This window comes from Dermacentor variabilis, chromosome 9 (assembly GCF_050947875.1).
Source record: "Dermacentor variabilis isolate Ectoservices chromosome 9, ASM5094787v1, whole genome shotgun sequence".
In the NCBI taxonomy this organism is placed as follows: domain Eukaryota; kingdom Metazoa; phylum Arthropoda; class Arachnida; order Ixodida; family Ixodidae; genus Dermacentor; species Dermacentor variabilis.
Window position 1 is genome coordinate 51083644 of NC_134576.1, and position 13830 is coordinate 51097473.

The 13830-nt window shown below is 47.2% G+C and overlaps 1 protein-coding gene across 1 annotated transcript in view; it reads left to right on the forward strand.

Annotated features, from left to right (window-relative positions):
* The window catches only part of LOC142592671 (uncharacterized), a 473797-nt gene that overhangs the window by 190119 nt on the left and 269848 nt on the right, over window positions 1-13830 (forward strand). Inside the window, exons 16-19 of the mRNA XM_075704237.1 lie at window positions 981-1004; window positions 3541-3629; window positions 5197-5223; window positions 11803-11827. Of these exons, the coding sequence (XP_075560352.1) occupies window positions 981-1004; window positions 3541-3629; window positions 5197-5223; window positions 11803-11827 (165 nt within the window). The remainder of the gene's footprint in view (window positions 1-980; window positions 1005-3540; window positions 3630-5196; window positions 5224-11802; window positions 11828-13830) is intronic.

Here is a 13830-nt window from a genome sequence, read left to right on the forward strand (position 1 = left end):
GGAATGTGGTAATATAGGTATGTTTTCACTACAACGTAGCCACAAAGGCATGGATGGCAAGAACGAGAGCATCAATCATCCTACAACAGATTTGAGTTAAGATTACCCATTAATTATTTCCCTGCGCCTTTATGGAGGTGCGTCTATTAGCGTTATCTATTGCTCGGAATCGTCACTCATCTGCCGTATTCCAAAAGACCACCGTCATGAAGTGCGCGCTGCGAACCTTCATCGCTTCTGTGAGAGCATTGGCGATCCGCAGCTTAATTTTTTCTCATGGACGCAGCCCACGTTATCTACCACATAACTTCTGCATTGCGGCACACAGCAAATACGGTTACTTCTATGTTTGCTAATTCTGAGCACGTTAAGTTCCCTGTTAAGTGCTTGAACGCGTTAAAACATCAACCACAAGTGAAGGAAAAGCGAAGACAACACCAATACGCTGCGCGAACGACCGGCAACCAGCGGCGAGTATAATCTTTGGATTGTTTCCGGCTGTCGCCGCACAAGGCGCCACCGTCAGTGACCCCAAGTCGCGAATTTCTGAAAAATAAACGCCATGCAAATATGCCAAGCGGGCAACTTACACAGGGCGGCAGAAGCAGAGCCGCATTAATTAAAGCGCACCACAGGGTCAAGGAGGCACTACGGAAGCGGTTGATGTAGCCACGAACCCAAAAGCCCCGTGTTTATTAGACAGCCGCTTTTTATCCCTTTTGCTCAATGACGTCACAGCCTGCGCACATGAGTGCTGAGTCAGATCAGAGAACCGATAACACTACAGGTTCGTTCTCATAAGTGGTTGCATGATCGAATCATTCTGATGCAATTATGGCGTTCTGTGAGATAGATAGAAAGCACAACATGCGGAATATATCCGACTCTGAAATTAAGACACGCGAGAATCGTCACTGATATTCTTTTTAATTCCTTTCATTTTTTTTACTTTTTTGCCGTTGTCATCGCACCGATCATAGCCGCTCCGACTGGCCAGGGGATGGGTGAGTACCTTAGTCGAGTGTCCTACGTGCACATTTCTCTACACGTGTTGTGGGCGCCGATGGGCGTGCCACTGGTGGCGGCCTTGCGACGTGCGCTCGGGAGAGGAGGAAACCGCGCGCTGTAGTTTTCTGTGTCGTTGTTTGCGCTTGTCTGTCTGTGAATACATTTTGAGAGCAAAATAAGCAACCCCCATCGCATGTGTGTGATGGTCAAAGCTTCAAGGAATGTCCAAGAATTATTGCACGGTGGGGTGCTCAAATAGCGGCAAAAACGGGCCGGCGATACGATTTCCCTCCTAAGCCTCGTCAGCGGAAGCAGCGGTAGCAATGGATCGCCGCCGTTCGTCGGGATGTTTCTTGTTATTTTCATGTTTCTTGTTCTTGTTCCGTGATTTTCCACTCCATCATATTTAGACAGGTAAGCGACGAAATTGATGAAGGCCTGCCGATGTTTTGTTCGGTTCGTCTGCAGTGCAGCAGGTGGTTTAAAGGCAATTGCTAAAGTTCTTAATGCCGCTTCTCCGTTTGCCGCGTCTTTACTGTGTCGCGCCGGCTAGGCAGCACGACAGCACGAGTGCATCGTGTTATGTGTTAAAGCTACTGCAGCTTGCAAGAACTGAAATTGTCGGTTTGATGCGACTCGGTAAATCCTCGCACCAGCTGTCCCACACTTCATGTTATTGCATCTATTTTATGCAGTTGCGCTGACAGCGCCACTACGGCGTCAAAGAAAAGCTATAAGAAATAATTAAGTAAAATATACCATTGTATGATATAAATATTAGTTTTGACTTTCGTGTGTTCGCGTTTAATTACAATTTAGATGTTATTCTGTAAGCAGTAAACAATTAGTGGCCCTTAGTTTTGAGTTACCAACTTTGCGTGCCTTCAACAGCCAAGCTAAGCCGTATTAGGCCTACAAGCCATAAAATCCACAATTGAATTCGGAATCAGCGGCGTCTAATGAACCAATCTTCATAACGCACGCTAGTTGAGAGAAAGCGATAACCGCAGTCGCTTCTCTTAGCTTGCGAACTTCACGCGTTACCACGAATCGAACCCAGTTTGATGCTATAGGTTAGAGCCGTCGCTTGGATGGGTACCGCCATGTTCCTTTACGCATATATTTTGGGGCAATTATTGGGGTTCCCACTAAATCAGAAACGGCAAGAGTTTGACGTAATAGTTCTGCGGAAACCCGCAAGGTGGAGAGAAGTAATTAATAAAGGAAAAATCAGACACCCACCCGTTCGTAGCGATTGCTACAAAGGAAACCCATACGGGTTCCTCGAAAGAAAAGCCTCACAGCAGAAGAAAAATTCGTCCTGGTCCAGGACTCGAACCCGGGACCTTGCCCGGGATTTGTAGCAATCGCACGAATTTTTCTTCAGCTGTGACGCTTTTCTTTAGAGGAACCCGTATGGGTTTCCTTTGTAGCAATCGCTACGAATGAGTGGATGTCTTTCTCCACCTTGCGGGTTTCCGCAGAACTATTACGTCAGGGCTATTACTATTACGAAACTCTCGACTGACATAAAATGTTGTATGGAAATCAGTTGTCTAAAACACAACTAAATTTTCATATAACGAAGCAAATTGACGATTTTAGCGACTTCTTTCTATTGAATTCTAATTTGTATTAGCGTATAATTATGGTACAATTACATCGAACGTTTTTCCAGACTGCGGTCCCTAGTTCGAATACTTAGGCTATTCTTTTTGGCAGTATATAGAATTGCCTGCGGTTCCAGGCAAAAGGAGCTTACTGGTATCCTAATGGCTACACCCAATGCACGGAAAAGTTGCATCGACTAGACTGTACGCAAAAGATTAGTTTTAATTTTATGCAATAAGAAACAACATAATGCATCCCTCCAAATAAATACGGATCATATGTAACGTTGCAAGAATGCGCATAAATACTGATGTTTTCCCTCAAAGTGAACGCAAAGGCCTTAACACTCCGTGCAAACTGACAAAACATACTAACACTGACATCGTGCGCTATGTACAATTGAAGTCGTGGAAAAGCCTTCATTTTATAATGTTAACGTCAAAACGTACATATATACTAGCTATAGACGCTCAGCTCACAGACCTTTGCGAATCTCGCATAGCCTCAGCTTCTCTTAATTCATATGCCAGCTGAACAGCGTGACTTTCGATATCAGCACATATGTTGAATTCAGCAACGCAGGCACAACTTTTCCAGCGCGATGGATGGTGGATATTTTTACTGCACTGAACCAGTCGTGCCCGATATCACGTGCGAAGTACTAACTTACGGCAGGGTCAAAATGGAAAAGTGATAATGTTCTGGATCGAAAATTGCTGACACTATTACTTTCTTCGAATACTTGTGATACTGTTTATAGATTCGTTTTTTTTTTTTTGTGTGTAGTGCTGTGGTCCCAGAACCCACATCCACCCACTGGATGCGACATTCAGGGGCATACAAATAAGGCGTTTCTCGGCACAATTTTCGAGAATCATAGTGTCATATTTGCTCATGTGGGTTATCCAACTGCTTATGCAGGAACAGGTCTGCACTGGCCCGCATTGACGGCGTGCATTCTCTCAGGACTTACTTTTTGGTCCGTGAATTAGTTATCTCCGCCAATGTGGGTAAGTACTTGAACCGAGCATCTCAAGATCTGAACAAGCCAAGTAACACGCTTTCAGTAAGGTGTAAATTGTACAAACGTGAGCGCCCATAGCCCCCTTGCGGTGTGCCTTAAGTCTTTGGTAATCCAGATGCATAAATGGTATCTTCGTCAATCCTGACTATTTTAACGTTGAGTAGGGACATAGCCTCGAGCTCAGCGAAATGACGCTGTTTTCTTGAAATATGGCCAGTAAGAATCAGTGGTAGGAACCAGATGCGCGGGAATAAAACCCATAAGAAAAAAACATGAAAGGCGGTTGGGGGGGGGAGGTTGCGCCTAACTTCCGCCTGTTTATGACGCAACACCTCGGACAGCTTTTGTAGGAAGGGGAAAACAACAAACACAGACAGCTGTAGCTTCGCAATCAAGCCGGCTACCGGGGAAGCCCAGCTACCCGGTAGCCTGTCCCCGGTTTACCTGTCCGTTGCACGCCACTCCGATATTTAGAGAAGCCACCACAAACTAAGTAAGGGAAACCGAACCAGTCGCAGACCGCCGGCACGTCCCTCTTCATCTGGTTACCATATTCAGTGCGCTGGCGCGGCCCAATCGAAATCCTCTGCGTGCTCCTGGCCTCTTCTCAGCCGATTAGACAATAGCCAGCCGCTCAATGTAGGCCATGTCATTCGTTTCGAAAGCACGCAATTGACCTCCCATAAACGAGGAGAGCGTTTGAATGGTCTGTTCAGGCAGCGCTGCGGATCCCCGCCCTATGCATGCGTCGGCGTTTACGCATGCATCGGGCGGGGATCCGATCGGGGGGGGGCGGGGTGGGGGTTTACGCAGGGGATTCGAATAAAAACATATTGGAATAGCTTTACGTTATAGGGCCCCTGCATGACATTATAAACTTAATGCATTGCTTTGCTGATAAGAAATTTGTCGAAGTCATTTGCCACTGCCACGAATAGATTCCTTGTTTTGCTTAATTCTATAGACATTTTCTCGTTGATTTGCTTACGTATTTTCAGTTTCTGCTCGACGGCCCACTTCTCAGCTACACACTCTGTTCTAGTGTCTGCTCTACATATTTTGTCTTCGCTTGCAACAGTCTGAAGCATTTCTTGAGATGCACGGCTAAGCACTGTGACGTCATTTAAATTTAATCGTGTTATTTCATCGAAACAAGCATGGGGTTGACGAGTGCGAAGACAACATTGGAAGGTCCGTTCGGCATGGCGTCATTAGCTGTTGTCTGCTCACTCGTTGACGGCAAGCAATCATGGCCTTCATTCTGTGCAATAATTCTGTGTCACCAGAAGCCTCAAATATATTTTCCATCGTACCTCTCAGCAGTGGTTTACCTCACAAAATATCGGGCCTATCGGGTCGATGACTCGTACAGAATTCCAGCGGTTCCGGGTTCCTGATCGGTATTGTGTACCCATCATCACTGCTACTTTGTCGTCGCGCATCCGTCATTATGAGCTTGCGACAGCGCATTGAATGCGTCGGAATGAACGCATTTGTGAAACGTGCTGCTGTACTGGATGCGTTGATCTTAAAACATTTCCCTTTTATCGCAGGCCGCCTTTTGGACATAGCGCTCACGGGTAAGTATCGGTTTCGTCACAAATCCGTGCGCCATTGCAATATCGAAACATAAATATTGGAGATGCCAAATGAGGGCAAGCGTGTTTGTGTGCGGGAAACAGTGAAGTAGGCCAACGCCATGCATGGGTTCTGTTGTCAATGTATTTTGTTGGTTTGGATGCATTCTGGGGGTTTGCAGCCACTGCTTCGCGCTAAGTGTGCTTTGTTTTTTTTTTTCAAACAAAAAGCAAATTCGGCGAGATGCGGTTGAAATATTGTCGCCACGTGCCTGGGGTTTCCTGTGAATCCATGAAAATTGGGAAGGAGTCCTAGTGTCCGGCACGCTGATGCATATCGGGGCATCAGGAATGTTACTAGGCAGTGAAGGCGCTTCTTTTGCAAAGAACGTCGAATTATGGATAGTTTTATACGAGACTGGTCCAATGGCCTTCAGAAATTATAGGTTTGCTCTTACGGTTAGGTTTTAGTGAGCGCCCTAGTGCACAAGGAACTATTCTCGTCAGATCAGTAGTATGACGATTCGGTGGCGCCGATTCTTTTACAAACCAGTCTTCCTAAATCCCTATATGATTGTGAGAAACGCCGTAGTCCGAAATATGAAAACATGAAAGGTGGATGGGGGAGGGAGGTTGCGCCTAACTTCCGCCTGTTTATTTCGCAACACCTTGGACAGCTTTTGTAGGAAGGGGAAAACAGGCAGACAGCTGCAGCTTCGCAGTCGAGTCGCCTACCGGGGTAGCCCAGCTTCTAGGAGGATGGCGAACTCGGTGCGCCATCCTCTGCTCTGCTCCGCTGTTATTCCAACGCACGGTACACGAGCGTTATTGATTTCCGCCCCCATCGAAATGTGGCAGCACCGGCGGGGAGTGAAAACGTGCAACCTCCTTTATACCAACGCAACGCCATAGCCGCTTAGCCACTTCGGCTAGTTTTACAAACTGTTGTAGTAAATGGAAAGCTTTTCGAATGCCCCGTAGCGGTATCTGCTTGGGCAGGTGTTCGGTGTGTTGCGACAACACGGACCCGAGCACACGGTTGTTGGACCCTCCCGCGTTAGCCGCGTGAGGCTGAGCCGTGTCCGCCGAAAAGGGAATCATGGACGTTGAGCAGGAGCCATATGTGTGGACCTTCAAGACCTCTCGGCGCAGGCAACAAACGTATTTGTGCTCCGCTTCGGGTAAACGGCACCACGGCTCTGATCCACCCGAGGGAAATCGGATGGTAGCCCTATCCTAACTTTCCTCCTTATTTTTTTTTTCTTTATTGCCGACTTCAACACGTCAGTTTACAAAATCAGTCCGCGCGAAGAACACAACACGTAGCTAAAAATACGTCACCCTCACTTGGGGTTACGTGATGAGATTAAAATTCACGCATGTGTAGCAAAGCTTCCATTCTTGGAAGCCACTCAGGCACTGGGTCTTGTATCTTGTATCCTTCAATAGCTCTGCTAACAGATTCACAAAAATACTGTCTTATCGGCCTGGCATCAATGTCTGCGTGGCTGACCGCCATCCTGGATCGCCAAATACTGTACAGGCCCAATATCATAATCATGTCAAAAGGAACCCCGTCTTCACTCTCGACGGGCAGAAATCTAATTCCGAAAGCATCCACCGGTAAGTCTTTTTTAATCGTGCGTTGGAGAATGTCCCAAAAGAAAAGGGCTTCCCAACAATCTAAGAAAACATGTTCGATAGTTTCCGGCTTCCGGCATATGAAACAATGATTTCCCCAAGGCACAAAGAAACCCTTCGCTTCCAAATACGTCTTGACTTCAAGAGTGTTCGTATGGAGCTTAAAGAAGAAACTTTTAACTCCGCCTGGTACAGTCATTCTTTTCACACGTTTTAGAACTGACTGCCATGGACCTGCACAGTACAACGACCTGTACAACGGTACCGGAAGAAAGACCTCACACAGGTCCTTATAAAGTTTCTTTCGCGACACCACTGACAAATATTCAAACGAAAATCGCACTTGCAAGACGCGACATGCCATGTACACCTCTTTAAGGAAGCCAAAAATGCTCCCTTGCATACTCTCCGAACTAACAACCAAATTTGGCAAAACCCTGCCCAACCTAACCTGACACACAGTTCGCAAAAAGGGGTCATTCGTGTCACGAAAAAACATAAATCGGTTAACCAACTGGCGCAGATATAGATGGGCCAAACCTAGTCCTCCAGAGCGGACGCGGTGAAACAGATTGATGCGTCGTGTCCGCTCCCAAGTGCTTCCCCACACAAAAACCGCAAATACACGGTGCAGCTTCTTCACGGACGACCTGCGTTGTTATCCTCGTGTGCGGCAGCCAGCCTTGGTCATAGCCTATATCGTTATAGCGACTATTGCACTTCTAGTGCTTGCTTCACGACATGCCTCGTGGTCTCCCCTCGGTGGACTCGACGGTGGGTGACTGGTATCGTCGCCAAATATACGACATACTTCGTGGGATCTGCTAAGTCCTTTTTAACTGACCGTCTCTGCAAAAAGGGCGCACACCGATGTTACCCACAAACTATGTTTAAAGGACACAGAGGCACTCATGGAATTTCATGAAATTCATAGCGAGAAACAGGATAAAGCAGAATGAATTCTCCTCTCTTTGAGCAGACGGTATTTGAAGTGGCTATAGAGCCGCCAGAATGTCCAGTGGGTATCTGTTGCCTAAATTCAGAGACACCGCATCACGACATGTCAACCGCCATTGTGATATTTTGAGATATTTTGAGATATTTTGAATCACGAATACTGTCATGAGCGTTAATGAATTTGAGCGGCGATGGTCTCCCTGATATATGGTAGAATGAGAACGTAATCGATGTTCAAAGGATAAAGATCAGACTCAACAACAAAGCACATTGCCGGAGACATTAGGAGCAACTTGCAACAAAGTCAAAGATGACTACACATGACTATACATTCCAAACAGGCGTGCCACAGCTTTGGCCACGCTTCTGAGTGCTGCCGAGGGCGGCTTACTTGTGTGAAATGCCAATCGCTGTGATGCTGTGCCCCAGTGCATCATACATAAGGCCATGTGTAGTCTGGAAGGAAAGCCAGATAATAACAATAAAAGTACAGCAAAACGTCCATTTAAGGCAACCACGGCAGCGTATCTCACCAACATTTGCAGGAAAAGCACCTACATCGCGGGTGTCGCCGGCCGACCCCACAGTAGGAGCAGCCAAGGCTACCCTCTTTTGGGGGAACATCTGTTGCGGTGCCAGTGGCCCATTGAAGGGAACTTTTCTTTTCGCCACTTGGGCGTTCCTGCTAAACACGAGATAGCCAGCGTTTTACAGTAGTGCTTGCAGGACATACTCTTCCATAGATTTGAGCATAGCGGCTCCAACGCTAATAACCTGCCCCCAGTGCAGCGCTACTGAAAAAATTCCCTTCTATAGTGCTGAAGAAATCAAAACAGGATGAATGCTCCTCACACGTTTCTAGGGGGAAGGTTCAAAGCTTTTGTGAGAACTCACAGGTTTGTCGTGGGATGACATCTCCGCTCTAAGCACAGAATATGATGTACCAAACTTCGCAGCTCTCCGTATTGATGCAGCGTGTACATGCATCCCACAAACAAAAAGGAGTGACCAGACGAAACGACGTGATCTGTGTTGGAACGATGATTGTGCGACAGTGCGCAAGTGCCAAAACAATGTATGGGGGCTCCTTCGTGATTCTTGAACTGCGGAAAACATAAATAATTTGAGCACGTAAAAGTGTTTGGAAAATCTCACGTGGACAGGCTTAAGAGAGAAAGTTGGCAAAATCATATCTCAGGTGCGAACTTTCGAACAAACAAGTGAGAAGCATCAAATAGAGATAAAAGAATCAAAGGTCGGCAGTGGAACCCCGCTTTTGTAATCACTTTGGCAGATAGCCTCTTCGAACCAACCAAAAGGAACTGTGCTTTTTCAAGACCACTTAGCAATGAGACTGGCGCACCACGAGGCGGAGTGTTTAGTGGTAAACTCATGACTTTAAAAATAAATTGAATGTATAGTCAGTTACGTCACTATCTCTTATTCCGTCTGCGTTGACGATGTACATATGTTTTGGTAGCTTTGGCAATCACTTTGGTAGATAGCCTCTTCGAACAGGCTTCTGAACAAACGTTTTCAACTGGTCTCTACCTTGCAGCACTTTCATTGAGCATTCTTCAGATATAAACGACGTGTAGAGGACCTCCTTTGCAAGTAAGCACCAAAGGAGGCAGAAAACCATTCATTTCACTTATCCGATCTCCAGGCATCCCTGAACTGCCGTAATAACTCAGCTCGAGGAAGTCGTCAAATGATTTTTACTATAGTAAGTGACTTACAGAATGACACTTTAAAAGCTCCCCTGTCTGTTTTAAACACACGTTCTTCAGGGTGCGTCCTGCCTGCTTGGAAAGATGTCACGATTCCAGTTCTCAAAGAGGAGTCTCACGTCTTCCTCCGCCAGTGGCATTGACGAGTTGCCTATATACAAGTTCAAACGTTATATCGGCGTCTGCTTCACTTTTTGACGAGCAATAAACAACAAAAAAAAAACAGGGAGGGCAAATACATAAGCGTCCATCTACTACACATTGAGTCGAACATTACGGACGCGTTATTGTTATTTGTTTTCAGTCGCAGCGAAACCCTATGATAGCTTATAGCGCTTTAGAATATTACAATATCTGTAGGCACTGCGTGCCCGGGATAGGCATGTTGAACACCATTGATAGCTAATTGTGTGGTCACACATTCTGTATAAGAGTTGGCAGTGCTTTTTCAAGACCACTTAGCAAAAAGACTAGCGCACCACGAGGCGGAGTGTTTAGTGGCAAACTCATGGCTTTAAAAATAAATTGAATGTATTGTCAGTTATGTCACCATCTCTTGTTCCGTCTGCGTTGACGATGTACCTATGTTTTATTTCATTTAATTTTGCTACGTGTGAACGGGTGGGACAGCTTACATTAAATAAATTGTCTGGGTGGGCAGATACAATGGTTGTAAAGTAAACGCCCTGGAAATCACTTGCGTACTCTTCATCATTTCCAAGTATTGCAATCTAGGGAGGTGAGCTCTGCGAGAGCCGCGAGCATAAGTATTGAAAAATCATTTTAGATTGCTCGCATTTATTCCTCATCTTAATTGTTTCAGGACCAAATGCTTGAAGACACTGAATATGGCAGGACTATCACACTAGTGTCGCCAAGGCACCTTGCCTAACCTAACTTTCACACAACCTAAACTTAAACAAATCAAATGAACGAAAGTGTTTTAGTAATGTGTCATAGCAGTACGTGCTTCCCGAGCCAGTAAGCAGCGGCAGCGGCCAGCGCGGCCAACGCTGCACGCCGCGGAGGTCAAGCTAGACGAGAGACCGACGAAGCAGCAGCGGCCACGATGGCCGGAATACGCGGAGCAGCTAAGCCCAGCCGCGCGCGGGTTTCGAGAGCGAGACGCCGGCATCCGCGCGCGGGCCTCAAGCGGCTGGCTCACCAACGATAACTCGTCCCGGCCCGCTGCATCGCGACGCGAATCTGGGTGATGGCCTTCCGCTTCACGCGAGAGGCTGTCTGACAGACGCTGTGTGCGTCTGTCACGCACACCGCGTAGGGGGAGGGGACGCGAGTATGAGAAGAAAGGCGACGGGAGAAGCTCGTTTTCACCACTTCGGCGTCAAATGTGCGCAATGTCGTCTGGAGCTCCCTGGCCGTTGCCATATTAGCCACTTGACAGCTGTAATTATCAGTGACTCCCCTCAGAAGCATTGCAGACACTGCAGCGCTTCCCTTTCTGCTAACGTGCGCCGCCAGAGCGGACGGAGATAGAACTGTAGTGAGGAGGAGAGGGACGTGAAGAGGCAGTTCCCATATGAGAGAAGGGCAGGTGGCGTGAGAAGGCAAGTAAACCCCACTACTATACGACAGTGGTTGGGGGGAAACAGGATAAGCTTAAGTTAAAGCTACGGTGCAGTACGTTGCTGCTATAAGCAACTTTCACGGTCTATAGGGGGCGCTACCTGAAATCGAACATGGCTGTCCGAGAGTAAGAACTAGAGCAGTCGGTGTAGTGCTGCGGCTGTCTTGCTCAGTGATATGCTGTTTCGCGTCGTCATGTTCAACTTCAGTTTACACGCCCGTAGCTATTAGCCTGCGTAATGGCTCACATTGGGCGAGCAGAACGCAGGATTTGAAGCCTGCTTGAAGGCGATGAAGTCTTAAACATTGGTCATCTTGTGTGCTGCGGTTTAAAAGCGTGCACGTCGACCTCCGGGACTGTTGAAGACCTTAGCATGCAAACTTCGCGCCTTTAAAGAAACCACACGAGCTGTAGTTTGCTTTACCGCGAAGGTGTTATAAAGAGAAGTGACCGTGCTTTCTCTTTGCTATTCTATTAATTGACCGCTTTGAAAGCGTACCGAGACATTTTATACGGTGCGGTGCTCTCGGAAACTTGTTACTTGGACCGCTTGAATAAGCCGCCGTGTCGAGAGCAAATTTTTCTCGTCTTGCGGGACACGCGAGAATCGTCACTGATATTCTTTTTAATTCCTTTTTTTTTACTTTTTTTGCCGTTCTCGCACAGATCATAGCCGCACCGGCCGGCCAGGGTGAGTACCTTAGTCGAGTGTCCTACCTGCACATTTCTCTACACGCGTAGTGGGCGCCGATGGGCGTGCCACTGGTGGCGGCCTTGCGAAGTTCGCTCGGGAGAGGAGCAACCACGCGCTGTAGTTTTCTGTGTCGTTCTTTTTGCTTGTGCTTGTGTGGCGTAAAAAGCCGCCTTAAAGCAGCGTTTTCTGAGCTAAAATTTCTTGTCTAGTTATCCTTGCCTGTGTTACGAGAAGTTAACAAAAACCCATATATGACCGCAGTTGCGAACTAATATGAAAACCGTTCACCCTTGTAATTTAGTTATTGCGCTTTATGCGTGCTGTGCAAGCTACAGTCTTGTGGTAGTTCAACAGCCTGCGTCAGTCCTACCGCGTCTTGCATATAGAAATCAAGCGATACATAGCTGATATTTACTGTCCGCGGCAATGGTCGCTTCATTCTTCCAGTTACCTTTATAAAATAATATACACGCAAATCCGCTGAGAGTTCGCTACGCGAACACTGCGCAGTCTTGTTGGATTAGGATTTGTTACCTTACGAGTACAGTCATGCGCGCCTGTGCACATGTTGCAGCCGCGCATCGAAGTGGCAGACGAACCCAAGCACGAGTTTGAGGTTCCTCTACGTCTGCGTCACATCGCTTCCATGCACAAATGAGAAACGCATGTCTTTGTTCGAAAATGGTGGAATCTCAAGCCGTTGTTGCAGAGCATGTACTTATGAGCGACAACAAGAGAGAGAGAGAAAACTTTAATTGTCAAGTTTGAGTCGAGCTTTCTTTCCCAGAGGTGTGGGCTAGCGTGGGCGTCTGCTTTGCCGCGACGCTTTCAGCCCATTCCGCCAACTGTATCTGGTCTTGCGGGTTTGAAGTTTTAGTCTTTTTTTCCCACTTGTCATGTGAGGGAGCTCGCCTAAAGAGTAGTTGTCGTTGCGGAATGTCTAAGGCTGGGCGATACCCTAAGGTGTCGAGGATCCGCTGTCCCGCGTGTGTGCCGGATAATGGAACTGTTTGAGCCCATTTGTGGGCCCCTACGATTTCCTCAACGTTATTATGCACCCCTAGACTCAAGAGTGCCTCCGTATTAGTCCATTTTGGTAGCCCAACAGCCTGTTTGAATAACGTTCGGATTAGACCGTTAATCCATTCCAAATCCCTCTTCCTGAGATGCATGTAAGGGCAGGCATACGCCACTCGGCTCAGAAAGCCTGGATTAGCCTGCAGGCATCTTTCTCCTTAACTCCGTGCCGTCGGTTGGAGACCCTCCTAAAAAGGTTCTGTAATTGCCCAGCTTAGTTTGGAGTCGTGGTATGGCTTCTTGGTTGTGCGTGTTTTGCTGGATCCACAATGCTAACACTGATTTTAGTAACGGGTGGGACCGTTTGTCGACCTACCTGCACCTGAATGTGTGCCGGCAAATTAGCAGCCGCATTTGCGGGATTTTTGTTCCGGACTATAAGCAATTCTGATTTTATCGGCAAACAGCTGAGGCCATTGTTTCGAGCGTGTTTCGGCACTGCGTCAGCCGCTGCCTGCAGTGATTCTGAAATCTCTCCATCTGACCCAGTGCACGTCCAGATCGTTACGTCATCGGCGTAGATGGCGTGCATGATATCAGGAATCTCTTTGAGCTGTCGGGATAAGCCACTCATGGTGGTATTTAGGAGAAAGCACTGCTCCCTGTGGTGTACCTCTAGTGCCGAGCTCTATAGTTTTGCTTTCAATATTGCCTATGTTAACGGTGGCAGTACGTCCCTTGAGGAATGTGGTAATATAGGTATATGTTTTCACTCCAACGTAGCCACAAAGGGATGGGTGGAAAAACTCGAGCATCAATCATCCTACAACAGATTTGAGTTAATAGTACCCATTATTTCTTTCCCTGCGTCTTTATGGAGGTGCGTCTATTAGCGATATCAATTGCTCGGAATCGTCACTCATCTGCCGTATTCCAAAAGAAGACCACCGGCATGAAGTGCGCGCTGCGAACCTTCATCGCTT